This window comes from Octopus bimaculoides, chromosome 21, assembly GCF_046866305.1.
Source record: "Octopus bimaculoides isolate indiv1 chromosome 21, ASM4686630v1, whole genome shotgun sequence".
In the NCBI taxonomy this organism is placed as follows: Eukaryota; Metazoa; Mollusca; class Cephalopoda; order Octopoda; family Octopodidae; genus Octopus; species Octopus bimaculoides.
The window spans coordinates 38,787,943-38,803,487 of NC_142948.1; the positions used below are offsets into that span (position 1 = coordinate 38,787,943).

The window sequence follows — 15,545 nt, forward strand, 5'->3', positions numbered from 1 at the left end:
AGTTCAGCAAAGTGCCTCTAAAATTCCACGCACCTCTGCTCGAATTCGAGTAGCAAGCGTAGGTCCCGGCCCGCCAAAGAAAGAATTGTGGATGTACTGCCGCATTGCGCCTCTTCTCCTCGGAACCATCGAACGGCTTTCGTTCCCTCATGTCTTAGAATATGCACCCTTGCTCTGAAAACACAATCTTCATACTTGGCGTTGAAGTATTGGTGAAGATCCAGTCTCGCCGCTAGCAATACTTGAAGAGAGGTCAATCATTTACCTGCTTGTCCGTCTGTCTCCATACAGCAAAAAACTCTTGCCAAAATACTGTCCCGTAGGATCGAACCTGGGTCTACACGAACGGACATAACTACACCGTGAATTTATTCGAGTTCAACCAGTTCTTGGTTGCGCTGGGAGTAGTATTTGTCGTGGGTGGCGTGGCTGTGGTTGTGCTTGGGGTAGCGATGCTCGTAGTGCTGAGGGTTTCGATGGTGGTCGTGGTGGTGGTGGCGATGGTGGAGGTGGAGGTGGTGATGGCAGTCATGGTGGTGGTGGTCGTGGTGGTGGTGGCGATGGTGGCGGTGGTGGTGGCGGTGGTGGTGGTGGGTGTGGCGGTGGAGGTGGTGGTGGGTGTGTTAGTGCTGCAGTAAAAAGTGATCGTTGTGATACTTGATGTCGATGGTTTTCATTGAAAACGTGATCGTTATGGCTGTTGGTGGTGTTTGTTGTTGTGATGATGGAGTTGGAGAAGGTGGTGGTGGTGGGGAAGGTGGCGGTTGCAGTGGTGGTGGCGGTGGTGGTGGTGATATGGGCAGCGGCAGAGGCAGTGGTGGTGGTGGTGGTATTGCCGATGGTGACCATAGTTTACAGCGCGTGCAGCGTACACCGTTACACTCTCACCACGAGCGGTCACGGTTTCTTGCCACGTGACGATGCAATGTAGGTTCGTCCTACGCACACACACACACACACATAATTTCGTAATCATTCATTCGTAGCAATATATACTCACACAAAAAAAATACGCAAAACACGAACGAGTCACTTCCTGCGCTTTCTCTCTACTTACAAATGCTCGGACCTTAAGACAGAGATGGACACACACACACACATACACACACACACACACACACATACACACAGACGCATGTACAAATACACCTACTGTCATACATACACACACGCAAAAACACAATCATAAGTGCACACACACAGTCATACACAATCACACACATACACATACGCACACGTGCATATGTACATAAACACGTATATACACACACGAAAATGACGCGCCTGTGCATACACATATACATAAACACACACACACATACACAGAGTGTAACACCTAAATACGTACACATGTACACATACACATACACACTCACACGCACACATACACAGAGACATGCATGCAAACACACACAAACACCCACACACATACAACTCACAAATACAGAGATGCGCACACAAACATTCAGCCTCACGCACGCACACACCAACATGCACAAACACACAAACACAAATTCACAGACACACACACACACACACACAAACATACACAAAAAATTCACACACACACACACTTCACTCAAAACAAAAACGTCAAAATCCCGAACATAGTCATTCACACACACACGAGTCGTATCGTACGACGGCCCATCTTTTTCCTGTTATTTCCTGCAACCCTTATTATTCCTTCATCAAACACATGTACCCCCTCTAGCTTTACACATTCTGTCAATGGCCACAATCACCACCACCACCACCACCACCAGCACAATCTCCCATGTCACGGTCCTTTTCCATGTGATGTTCCTTCCATTCATAGTATTCTCTGCTGTGACGTCAGTACGACCACTCAAAAAACCGTTTGGTCAATGAAAACAACTGCATCATACACATTCTTTCTTCATTCATTGATAATTATCATTATTATTATTATCATTATTATTATTGATATAGTTGTTATATGGCCTGCGGACGGCAAAAGCTTTGCGAGTGAAATTCCTTTGACGGATTAACAACTATAAAAAAAAGCCGGTCGTATTTATAGACATGTAAAATATCACATGACACTTATAGCGTCACACTCACTCACTCACACTCTCTCTCTCTTTCTCTCTCACACACATGCATGCACACGCATACATACCCTGACATGTACATACATCAATGCATACACGCGCGGGTGCATTAATGGTTGTGTTCTAAAGAATCTCGCTTCGCAACCAACTGTTGGTTCCGGTTTCGGTACCACTGCGCAGTACCTTCGGTAAATGTGTTCTATTATAGCCCAGGGTCGATTAATGCCTTATGAGTGAATATGGTCTACGGAAACTTGTAGTTCCTTCCTTTGGAGACACAGGTCTAGGTCGATTTTATAATACTCATTGTGACTCCAAGCAATCTACAGGCTCTGATCACATGGTCTATTTTATTTGCAAATCAGGACGCTATTGCAAGAGAGATGACGAGAAAAAATGAGAAGAAAGATGCTAAAAATGGAAGGGTGAATAAAAACGGAAAATAGAAAAGAAAAGAAACAAAATTAGAGTTATGACTCCTTTGACCGTCTAGCTATAATTAAGCTAGTTGTAGAATACTTCAATGGAGCAGGGCCGAAAGTGTGCAAGGCCGCTGCTCAGTCCGGAGAGGATGGTGCTTTCCAGATCGCAAAAAAGAAAAAAAAAAGAAGAAAAAATTCTCTATATGCTTCCATTTGCAGAAAATTTCGAATTTGGAATTCTTAGATCTAAAAAGAATGTATGATCTTTCAACCACGCATAAATTGTAGTTCTTAGATCTATTCACATGTAGCATGGGCCTCCAGAGCATGAAACTATTAACTAGTTCGTATCTTTATACTGTGTACACTAAACGTTCGTTTTTTATACGTCTAAAATATAAGATGATATATGATTTATAATTAAGAATTTAACCCTTTGCCCCCCCCCCCCCGGAAGACATCTCCTCCAGCTGGCTAACGACACACTGTCTGTGCCCGATCATAACGCTGATGACAGGTTACTACGTATGTAGGGGAGAACGTGTATGTGCGTGTAGAAGGGGGCTGGTGACCTTGACGTGTGAGTGTGTGCATGTGAAGGTGTATGGATGATGGTGTGGGTGCTGGGAAGTGGTCAGTGCATACATACATACACACAAACATATACATACATATATACATAGCTTCTAACACACACACACACATTTATATATATATATATATATATACAGAGAGAGAGAGGGAGGAGGGAGGGAGACAGAGACAGACAGACAGACAGACTGATTAGAAATGGGAAAATAAGCAAAGCAAGAAACATTGGAGAAGAAAAGTAAACGAAGGAAAAGTTTTTCAAAAAATAAGTAAAGAACGACTTCGCATATACATTACATATATATTACATCATGTGTGTGTGCGTCCGTGTGTGTGTGTGTGTGATTAACATTTTATATGTGTATATATGTATATATAGAACTGCGTGTTTTGTGTGTGTGTGTGTGTGTGTGTATGTGAGAGACAATGTTGGAATGTTGATTAATCATAGATAACATGGTTAGTTGTCTGTTTCGTCCCAGAGAGAACGAATCTGCAGCCGATAGCATCTCCATCCAGTGTCCATCTCTCTGTATCATCGGCCAACAATGCCACCGTCTTCTCGTACACCAGGAAACATTTCTCTGTTCCTGGTTTATATTTATTTAGTTTTTCGTATTTTTTTTTATCTTTACTTTGCTTCGGTGCCATGATTACCTAAGACTAGAAATTGTAAGATTTTCATTACAAGTTTAACAGAATCTCAATTCTCAGAATCTGGTCTTCTTTTCCTACAACAGATTATTGCTTAATCATAAATAACAGCCATGAGTAAAACGTCCGACTTGCTGTTGTCGGAGGTCTTTGGGTGAGACTTGGAACGGCTCATATAAAACAAAGCAACAGTAGTAGTAGTAGTAGTAGTAGTAGTAGTAGTAGTAGTAGTAGTAGTAGTAGTAGTAATAATAATAATAAACAGACGAAGAAGAGGCAGTATTAGCTCGGAAGCAACTAAGCAATAAAGAAAATATGGCAACTCCCTGAGAGTGTCTAGATTTGGAGAGGAATTATGTTAATCGGGTTAAAGATATTGTATCGATGAAGGATTATTATGATCATCATTTACTGTTATCAATCACTACATCAACGATACTTACTGCTGGTGGTGGTGGTGGTGGCGGAAGTGGTTATAGTGGCGGTGGTTACGGCGGCGGCGGCAACGGTGGTGGTGGTGTTGATGGCGGTGGTTACGGTGGTGTTAGTTACAATGATGTTAGTATTGGTTATGGCGGTGGTGGTGATGGTGGTGGTGGTGACAGTGGTGGTGACAGTGGAGGTGGCGACGGTGGTAGTGGCGGTGGTGATAACTGCTGCTGCTGCTGTTCATGATAGTGTGACACCTGTTGTAGTCGTTGGCATTGTTGATGATGATGATGATGATGATGATGACGACGATGATAATGTTGATGAAACACATGCATACACAGATAGACACACAGATACATACATACATATATACATACATACCTCTGTTTACAACACCATATGACATATGGCCGACCAACACGAACCATCGCCACAACTGGATTGTCAGAGAATAATAATCAGGATCCAACTCGAAAAACCAAGCAACATGACCAACCAGCCTGCCAAAGTGACAATCCGAAAAAGCTAGAGTTTTCAGCAAAAGAATTCAACCAATTCGCACATTACGAGTCCACTCTGTAAGCAGAACAATAAAACTCTGTAAGACTTTTCTCAAGTTCAACGTGTTGTATTGTTTTTGTCGTCTACGTTGCAGCGATGGCGCTTTGTGTCTTTGTTATAAAGCAACTCTTTCCTTCCAGGAAGACTCCAAATAGTTAAAAACAGAAGCGAGCATAAAAAACATATGTGAATATTACGCACTCACACATCGTATATATCTAAACGGACTGACAGACAGAGGAACACACATACACATACATACATCGGTGACAAAAGACCTTTGGCAATCAAACGAGAGAGAGAGAGAGAGAGAGAGAGAGAAGGAGAGAGACAGTGACAGACAGACAAGGAAAAGAGAAGTGAAGAAACAATAGATAAAAATAGTAATAGAAGACAGGAAACGGGTGGAGAGCATGAATGGGGGTAGGAGGTAGGGTAGCAGATAAAGGGTTGGGGTGGAAAATGAAAAGGGATTGGCAGAGATAGAAAGCAAATTTTGAGGGGAGGGTGAGGTAAGATGTAATGGAGCGTAACGGATGTTAGAAACGGGGTGTGTAATGGGTTAGTGTTGTGGTACGTTATGTGACAGTACCCTGGGTAGAAAGGAAGGAGTAAGGAGGAGGCCTGTGGTGAAGGGGGGTGTCTGCGGGGGATTTGTGTCGAGTAATCTATACTCTGGGCAAGGTATAGAGGGGGTAGGGTGTGTGTGTGTGTGTGTATGTGTGTGAGTGTATGTGTGTGAGTGTAGAAGGAACAATGTCTGTATGTGCGTGAGAGACAGTATGTATGTGAGCGTGTGTGTTTGTGTGTGAGCGTGTGTCTTGTGTATGTACAGTGTAGAAAGAGTACATGTGTCGGGTGGTGATGATGAGAGTGTATGGCGATAATAACGATGATGATGATGACACAGAAAAAAGGTGTTGATGATAGTGATGCTTATAATGCTAACGAATTGATGTTAATGACGATGCTTATGATGATGATGGTCGTTGTTGTTATTGTGGTGGTGAAAATGACAATGGCGGTTGTCTTTGCGTTGTTGGGGATGGTGGTGATGGTGGCGGTAGTGAGAGTGGTGGTGGAGATTTTCATGATGACGACGACGACGACGACGACGACTAGGATGTTGTGGCAATAATGGTGAAGTTACTGGCGATGGTAGCTGTAATGGTGATTAATAATGGCATACGTTCGTATGGGGTGTGTGTGAGAGAGAGCGTGTGTGTGTTTGTGCGTGTGTTGTAATGCTTTCAACATTCTGATGACATTGTACTCTTAAACCAGTAAACCAGTCCCCTTCTCTCTCTCTCTCTCTCTCTCTCTCTCTCTCTCTCTCTCTCTCTCTTCACACATACATTACCTTCAAACCTCGGCGTTAATCTTCACACCCAGGTGGACACCACATTCGTATCAACATGGACAGTCCACCACCACAACCAGCACCGACACTACCACCACTTCCGCTATCTCGTCACCTCCACCACCACAACCACCATCACCACAACGACCACAACGACCACCACCACCACCACCACCACCACAACCACCACCACCACCACCACCACCCTCATCATATCTTCTATCTTCTTTACCAACTTCTCTGTCTTATTTCAACCACAAAACCCCTCCCACAACCACTACAACAAATCCCTTTAGGAGAGACTAGGGTCCTTTTTTTTTTCTTTTTTCTGGAGCTTCTAATGCCTTGTGTGAGTGGAGTTTTATAAGCAAAAAGTGAACAGAGACCCCGGAGACCTGGAGACCTGTGGAACAAACCCAGACTATGGAAAGCAAAAGGATTGACTAAACTTGAAAAAACAGAAAGGAAGCTGGCAGCCAACCATTACTGATGTTCCACAAGACTGAATATTACACAAGCTGAATATTACTCGACTCTGTCTTTCCTATGCACACATAGGAACAGGCACCACCTCTAAGTCTGTATCAAATAAACAAAGCAGAAGATTAAACAGGTTAAGAACATTTCGAATTGGTTAGAAAAAAACTTGGAGATTTGAAAGCAAAGATGAACAGTAATCATTATACTGGGTTAAATGGTTAGTTGATATGATGATGATGATGATGACGATGATGATGATGACAATGATCACCCTCTGTGTGTGTGTATATATATATATATATATATATATATATATATATATATATTCACACACAGATACATACACATGCAATGATGTCCATCTACATACATATAAATATTACATATATATAATATATTTATTATAATCTCAGATTACTACTACTACTACTACTACTAATGCTGCTGTTACAGCAAAAGCTAACAAACTTTATTCTCCTTAGTAAACAGTTTTAAGTAGATTACAGTTTACTAATTAACTATGACGACTACAATAACGCATCTATAACAATTTTACTACAACCGCTAATTCCATTATTGTTGTTAATACTCTCACCACAACCACTCCCACCATGACCACCACCACCCTCATCGAAAGCTCTACCAATGCCACCTTGTAACCCAATAACAAAACTGTTACATGCGTACTGGGTTATTGGGTTATATATGTGTGTGTGTGTGTGTGTGTGCATGTGTGCATGCATGATCATCGTCGTCATTTAGTGCCAGTTTTCCATGCGGGAACGGTTTAGATGGTTTGATAGGAAGTGGTAAGCTAGAGGGCTGCACCAGACTCTTGCCTGTTTTGGCTTACACCAACCACTCCATTGAGTGCACCGGGTATCTCTAACATGCCACTGGCACAAGTGCCTTTAATGTGTCACCATCACAAGTACCTTTTACATGTCACTGGCACAGGACATGTATATGTATATATATATATATATATATATATATATATATATATATATATATAATTATGTGTATTTCTTCTATCTTAATGAATAAAAATTCTTCTGATAGAATAAATGGGTTAATAGAAACCAATGTAGCAAAGAACACAAAATAACTGTGGTTTAGTTCCTGTTTTTAAGGCAGGAACTCCTTGAAATTTTGGGTATTTGAGTATATTTAAGAATTTAAGGAATGGAGAAAACGCATGTTATATATATATATATATATATATATAATGTATATAGGTGTATATAAAGGTTGAATGTTGGTTCTTCCTTTAATGGGAGGTTTCCAAGAAAGATTTCTAATATTGATTCTTCATACTTTTCTGGAAGTTTCCAGGCGTAAATTTGTGAAGATAGGAAAGTTGTACTCAAAACGTAAAGACAGAAGAAATACCACTAAGCATTTCGTCCGGCGAGTTAACCATTCTGCCAGCTCGCCGCCTTATGCGCGGTGTAATATTGAGAATGTTGTACTGTAATTATAGGAAACCTGCTCCCGCCATCACCTCACTGATAAAGCTGCTTGGGGTCGTTTTGAAACAGAAAGAAGTAGCTCAACTTACCCACTTCACGTACAAAACAGACGTTAAAAAATTCTAAAATACAAAGAGCAAGTGATGTAAGGGAAATAATTCTTACACAATTTAAAGTTTATCTCCCTTAGTGAAAGGTGACAGAAGAGAGAGAGATTTTGTGCTGTTTCCAAATGGCGTTTACATATTATCAACATATCTTTTTCTATTTCATTTCTTTTCAATTATTAGACTGCGGCTATGTTGAGGCAACAGCTTGAAGGATTTTCACCGAACAAATCTACCCTTGTAATTACAACGAGCTTCTTTCATTTTCCATCAACTAAATCCCCTCACAAGTGGTGTTCCCTCTTCTTTTAATCCTCATATACAGCTGGCTAATGTTATGATGTTGCACCTCTCTGAAATCCTAAAAGAGAACGTGTGATTATCTATCCTGGCCTTAAATGATCGCTCTATTGTTCCAACATATTTCCATGTGTGTGTGTCCTTTTATTACTGCTGTTGTTACTGTTGAACACCATCTCTACATCACAGACCACTGCCTCAGTTTGCATCAGTTGCCTACTGGGCACTCGCTGCTAACCCTACATGAGCATCCTGTCTCTTTGTGGTGTTTGGGGACATTCACTAATATCTCTTTTTTCACTAGACACACAGCTGAATGAGGTCTGAGGAATAATCTCCTATATCTATGGGACTGTGTGAAATGCTTATCTACTAATCTGGGGAAGCCCTTCCCGCAAAGATTTTGAGATTGAGTGAGAAGGGTGGGGCAAATCAAATGGCAGGTAGATGATGCAGCTCTTAGACCCACAGGGAACTGCTGCATCAAAAACATCTTTCAAGGACAATTTTGAAACACTCTTACCGTAATCTTTCACAAGGTTCTTAAACACAATAAATCGGTGGCAGGAGATTCTGTTGATATATGATAGCCTTTCATTTGGTTTGCTGTAGGGCCTCTGAGAAGCAGAGTCCAAACCTTGAAGGGGGTCTTTACCCTTACCCTATTTATACAGGTAGCATCAAAGAAATTGGTAACTTCTTTTTCTTTTTTCACTTTTTATTGTAAATAAATAAAATCGGTTGTTTTCTTCTGTATTTTGAGAGAAAACAGCAGATTATATACATTGTTCCTTTGTATTCCAATCTTATGAATCTGTTATGGAATGTTAACTAAATACTCTGTAAAAAAAAAGAAAAACCTGTAACAAATGTTACCATATCACCTGAACACTTCATAAGCGAGCAGAGACTTTAAAAACACACATACATATATATATATATATATATATATATATATATATATATTTATAAAGACACCCACACACATATATGTATATATTATTATTAGTTTGTCCATTGTTGTTGACAATGACCAAGGATATCATAAGGGAGAAGAAGACAGGGCTTCGTGTGTCCATCTGTGGCCAATCAGTCCGATGCATGCTTGGAAGGCTCTGCCATAGGTCAGGCATTGGTGGTCAGCAGTGACCGAGGGCAGAGAGTTGGCTCTGGACGTGCATAGTTCACGTTTTTCTTGTGTCCCTGCAATCCTGTTCTGTTTGTAAGAGGTCGCTTACAAACTTAAACATACACACACACACACACACATATATATATATATATATATATGAGAACCCAATAAGGTTTGAAAATCAATTAAGGTAGTTCATCATTTTTCAGTCTGCAGAGAAATGGCTAAAATTTGCCCTGCTTATAATTATACCACATGTTATATTTCTATTATATCATACCTTGATACTCTGTGGACTAAGATACCTGTTGACAAGCTGCTGGTATTTATAGAGTGTTAAACACTTTCGGTATGCAAATTAGGGACTCCTTCATAGAGTAACTGCTGCATCTGTTGAGTATATAAACAGTTTGGCTGCTTGTTTTTCTGTCAGAATGATGTGGACGCTTCTGATGAGAACCTAATAAGGTTTAAGGATCATGTTTTCTTTCAGCTTGCAGAGAAGTGGCTAAAATTTTCCCGGTTTATAATTATACCATATGTTACATATATACGATATTCATATTACATATATTTATGGCGCACACACACACATATTTAAAAATATCTATGTATCATATTTTCAGTTTGATCAACTCTGTCTCTCACTCCTCTGAGTCTTGCCTATGAGTGAACAGAGTCTTCACACAAATTATGAGTCAAAACTTGCCTGAAAACTCTGAGCATCCGCAGGTAAAACTCAGAGGAGTGACAGACCAATTCAACAACCAAAATGAAATATTATTAATCTCTACTTGGGTATTGAGTACTTTTTCTTCACACAATTAACACTAAATGGGTATATATATATGTATGTATAAACATCATATATATAGTGTGTATTTTTTATCTTTTACTTGGTTTGGTTGTTAGACTGCGGCCATGCTGGGGCACCACTTTGAAGAATTTTTAGTTGAATGAATCAACCCCAGTACATATTCTTTAAAACTTGGTATTCTATCAGACTACTTTGCTGAACTGCTAAGTTACAGGGGGACATAAACACACCAACATTGGTTGTCAAGCAGTGATGGGGGGATAAACACAGACATACACACACACATATACATACATATATATATATATATATATTTTTATATATATATATATATATATATATATATATATATATATATATATATATATACACACTTAAGCAAGCCCTTGAGAATTTTTATGAAGTGAAAATTACAGGTTCCTTTGTATCCCATAAACACACCATTGATTAAGGAAGGAATTTGTGTGTGGAAGGTGAACATTAGAGACGTCCTCCATGTTACCATAACCCTTAACAACCCATGAAAGTATCGTCTGGTGTTAAAAAGGCAATATTATTTGCTATCACATGTAGTAATTTCTTAACCTGATCGTTTTTCAAATGACTCCAGATTGAAGACAGGTAAGAATGTATGTCTGACTTATTCTCAATGTGATGCTCTTCGTCTGGTATCTCCAGCAGAAATACCACTGTCACTTGCTTGTAAAACAAGTTCGTTGACTCGCATATACTGCACAGGAGCTGCAACGTTTCAATGTGCAGATTCTCCCAACTGCTGATGGCGACCGACTTGTGACCATTTGCGACTAACTGTTGAATCTGTTCGGATATTATTGACTTTTGATGTCCGGGTTTGTAAGATGTTATACTAGAACCGTCCACAACCGGTTCTAAAGCCAAGTCTGAGATTTGGCTGCCCAAAAGTCTGTTCATGATTTGTGACCAGTAATCCATGAGACAAACAGCCAACTGCTTTTCCCCGGCAGGGAGGATCACCATCATGGCAGCAGGGGTTGTATCTTCTTTGTCGGTCATCAGAAGCTGCTGTGCATTGTCTTTCAGAATGTTCCAGAATTCCTCTGTTTGAGTGAAGTACATGTACTTTATCTGTTGTATTTCCGTGAGGTACTCTTGGAAAGTATTCACAGTGACAGTTATTGGGGGTTTTGTCGGTCGAAGGTAGACGCGGAGACCAGTGTAAAAAAACACAAACAGAAGGAAAAGGATGAAGAGGATCAAGACATGGACATTGCTTGGTTCCTGCATCTCTTTCTCGGTTCTTTTGTTTGAGGAAACTGATTTTTGTTGCTGTTGTTGTTGTTGTTGCTGTTGTTGTTGTTGGTCTGAACAGCTCTTTCTATTCTTGGATCTGTTTATCACCGAAGTAGAACTATTAACTTTGTCTGAGAAATTAAAATCGTTATTTTTCTCTAAACTGCTCACCATTTTCGTCATTGTTGTCTTCACAAAAAAGGAATCACAATCGTCTCCAGCGTCAGCACATCACTGCGGGGCAATAAAAACTACAACTCAGAAATCAGCGAGAAGATATTCTGTTGACGGTGAGATGCCGACATCCATCTGTAAAACAACAAAACAGAAAGATCATTTTTTTCAACAATTTGAACAAATATGATTGAAAGATCCTTATTTGATATACTATGTGTAGTGTGTGCGCGTGCGTGCGTGCGTGTGTGCGGGGTAAAGTTGTCGATGTTGTACGCAAAGAACGAATTCCGGATTCCGGTCCTAAACGACCGGCTACGTTCACCCAATTTACGAATAAATCATTGTTTTACAAATGTGACTATCAAAACCAATCAAATTGAGTTAATTTACCGTTAAACTTTTTAGCATTTCAATCAATTATATCCGGTCCAAACATTTCACCTGCTTTATGCTCAAACTGACCAGATCTGGCCTCTCACACTTATCCTACAATGCTAGTTTAAAAAACAATCACATCATTGAAATCTCCAAGCTACGAGATAATGCGAGATTAATTCAAACCTCTCTGGATTATCTGAATGCTAAAACGTTAATCTATATTTTAAGGTACAGCACACCTTAGAATTATTTTTGAATTCGGGTATTCCACCCGTTTAATGTAAATAAATAATACTTTATGAACCAACGAAGGAACTGTGATTAACACTAATTAAACTGACTTAATTAGCGTTTTATAATATATTTCTTCGGTTTGGGATTTGTTGTGGTTTTGTATTACATATGTATCATATACATACGTGTTATGTAATGATTAAATTCAAATCTTAATTTTCTTGAAATATTTTTGAAATAAAACTTGACTATCTTTTCTGTTTAAATAAAACAACATACTCTAGACTCTTAGACGACATCGTGGAAGACCAGGGTGTGGTTTCATATGTCCATCCTTCGTTTTGTGGCAAAAGTCGATGGATACCGACGCATTTGACAACTTTTCCGATTCCTATCACAATTTACTTTCACTTTTTAGAGCTGCATATGTTAACCTATATGCATATATATGTATATGTATATATATATATATATATATATATATATATATATATATATATATATATATATAGTGAGAATTTACAAAGAAACAAAAGACGAAGACGGGTGTGTAAACAACAAACAGTTGTATTATATATATATATTAATGTCAAGTTATATACATAAACAATTTAACTCAAACTGAAGGATTACACAATACTTTTTAGTGAAGTGCACAAGGTTAATTTTTACAAGGACAAGCTTCACAGTGACTTCGAAGTGACAGCTTACAGGCTGTCATCATTTTTATATAATTCCATTATTATCTTATCCGTTTCAGTCACAGACTGTGGCTATGCTGGAGCATATATGTATATATATACATACATACATATACACACACAAGGATTATTTTCATAGATATAAATATAGGATTTACGTCAACTTGTGTGTATGTGAGCGCGCGAACGATCGTGTGTGTCTATGCGAATTAATCGTAAATAACAAATCACCTTTTTCATGCATTAACAATATGTTCGTTCGGAACTCATAATTCATTTTGTTGTCACTCAAGAGTTACTAGCTGTACGCGATCCTTCCATCACACAGGAATCAAAACACAGACACCATACACTTGTTTTCATCTTCAGTCTCCACTTCCATCATCTTCTTACTGTCGCCTTTAAAACATCATTCGCATATCAAAACTGAATAACGACGGCATGAACAACGAGCTTTGACATACCAAATAGACACATACCTTATATATGAATGATCGGCGAAAGTGTGGGTTTAATGTGATTAGAAATAAGAGCCGAGCATGAGAACCTGAACAGTAAAATTGTTGCACGATCAGGGCAACCTTTAGTAGGGATCTTTACGATCCAGGCTGCTTTTAACCTCAATAGCGAATATTCAAGTAACGAAGTGCTGTTGAAACGAGTACCAACCAAACAAACAGTACATTACCCCTCAGTAATCAATCAATTGATACAACATTAATAATAATAATAATTTCTATGCACGGTGCACTTTGCAAATACGAGGTTTGTTCAAGTGAATGTACGTAGCATATTTATTACCGAGTAAATATTGCAAATGTATAATTGAATAAAAACGAACAAGGCTTCATTCTGATTCATCATATATACATACATATATATATACATATGTGGAACCTACCTTCGGAACACCGTTTAACGCCAGTGGCTGGCTGCTGTCGAACAATATTATTCACCACCAGCCGAAATTGGGTAAAATATCGATCTGTAACCGAAGTATTGCCAAAACGTTGTGGGATGGGGGGGGGGCGTAGAAGTAGGTGATGATATGATGGGATGTTTGTGTTGTTATAGTCGTAGTCATACAGGTGGTAGTGGTAATAGTAGTACTAGTAGTAGTAGTAGCAGTAGCAGCTTATCCCTAGATCAGCCCTGATCCAGCTGATCTATCAAAAGCGTTGCAGCGGTGACCCTCTCGTTTTTTTGTGTTTGTTTTTTCTTTGGGAGGGGGTTGTTTTTACCAAGCATAAGTGCATCTAGCGCTACAATATATTAATGTAGTATACCTTGTTTTGTTTTTTTAAGACAGTGAGCTGTGAACTGAAGAATAATTTTTGGCTGTTATTTCCAGCAAATCGAGCAACCGCATAGACGCATCTTCATTTCTATGATTGTTGTTGCAGTTGTTGTTATCGTTATAGTTTAGCCCAAGGTCAGCGCGGATTGAGCAGGTGTCTGTGATCAAAGTTATTCAAGCCTTGACCATCTCGTCGCTTTTTGTAAAATATGGTGTAATTAAGATCACATTATCCGGATAATTATACAGCGTTTGTTTTTTCTTCCTTTTTTAAAAACTGTGAAGTGTGATTCGAAGGAAATTTGACGATTATTTCCAGCTCGCCAAACGACCAACACGTAGATGCTATGGTGATGTTATTGGTAGGCAAAACACACACAAGCTAATCGAACGATATAGTCGGTTAGTGCTTCCATTTGTGACCAACACGTCGCCTATATAACAGCGTGAACATGCGATCTGGTCCAGGGGTAATTTTCGTAATTTTTGAAGCTGATAAAATGCACAAAACACCAGTAATAATATGTGGACATTCGATCCTGTCTCTCGTCTCTGACTCAAATGAAATATATTGATTTATGCAAATATTCACCAACAAAAGAATCTACAAAATAATCTCACGAACGATAATCACTCTACATTTCTGGAGAGAGTCTTTTCCCTTGCTTCATATCCTAGTTTTTTTCACTTTCGTTCCAGTTGTTCTTATCATCGTCAGCAGCATCAGCATCAAGATCGATAACAACAATAAAACGAAGATGCAGATACATGGTTGCTCGATTTGTTACAAAAAGCGGATATTTACTGGTGATGAGGAACTGTATGATAGACATATATAAATCACAGTCTTCTGCATATACTGCATTCTTGTCACTTCGTTTCTCTCCTTTCTTCTTCTTCTTCTTCTTCTTCTTCTTCTTCTTCTTCTTCTTCTTCTTCTTCTTCTTCTTCTTCTTCTTCTTCTTCTTCCCATAAACCTTTGTCTCTTCCCTACTTCTCTTTCTTTCTCCATTCAGAGCCAAATGATGCCCAAATATATTCTACAAGAGAAGAAGAAACATGGAAATATAAACCTCTCCACCA

The 15,545-nt window shown here is 39.2% G+C and overlaps 1 protein-coding gene across 4 annotated transcripts; it reads right to left on the reverse strand.

Moving 5' to 3' along the window:
• Positions 1-10,782: 10,782 nt before the first annotated feature.
• On the reverse strand, positions 10,783-15,105 carry LOC106878661 (uncharacterized). Of its 4 annotated transcripts, none has more exons than XM_014927945.3 (2): positions 14,452-15,105; positions 10,783-11,984 (listed from the first exon to the last, which is right to left on the reverse strand). In XM_014927945.3, the coding sequence occupies exon 2, from the start codon at positions 11,856-11,858 to the stop codon at positions 10,914-10,916; it is 945 nt and encodes a 314-aa protein (XP_014783431.1). In that variant the 5' UTR covers positions 11,859-11,984; positions 14,452-15,105; the 3' UTR covers positions 10,783-10,913. The 4 variants fall into 4 exon arrangements, with proteins under 4 accessions (XP_014783431.1, XP_014783430.1, XP_089195310.1 ...); XM_014927944.3 differs by having other exon boundaries at positions 14,067-15,104; XM_089339184.1 differs by lacking the exon at positions 14,452-15,105 and adding an exon at positions 13,645-13,860.
• Between the last annotated feature and the right edge of the window lie 440 nt (positions 15,106-15,545).

Excerpts from the sequence above, each read along its gene's own strand:
- LOC106878661 (XM_014927945.3), bottom strand. The coding sequence starts at position 11,858 with ATGACGAAAATGGTGAGCAGTTTAGAGAAAAATAACGATTTTAATTTC.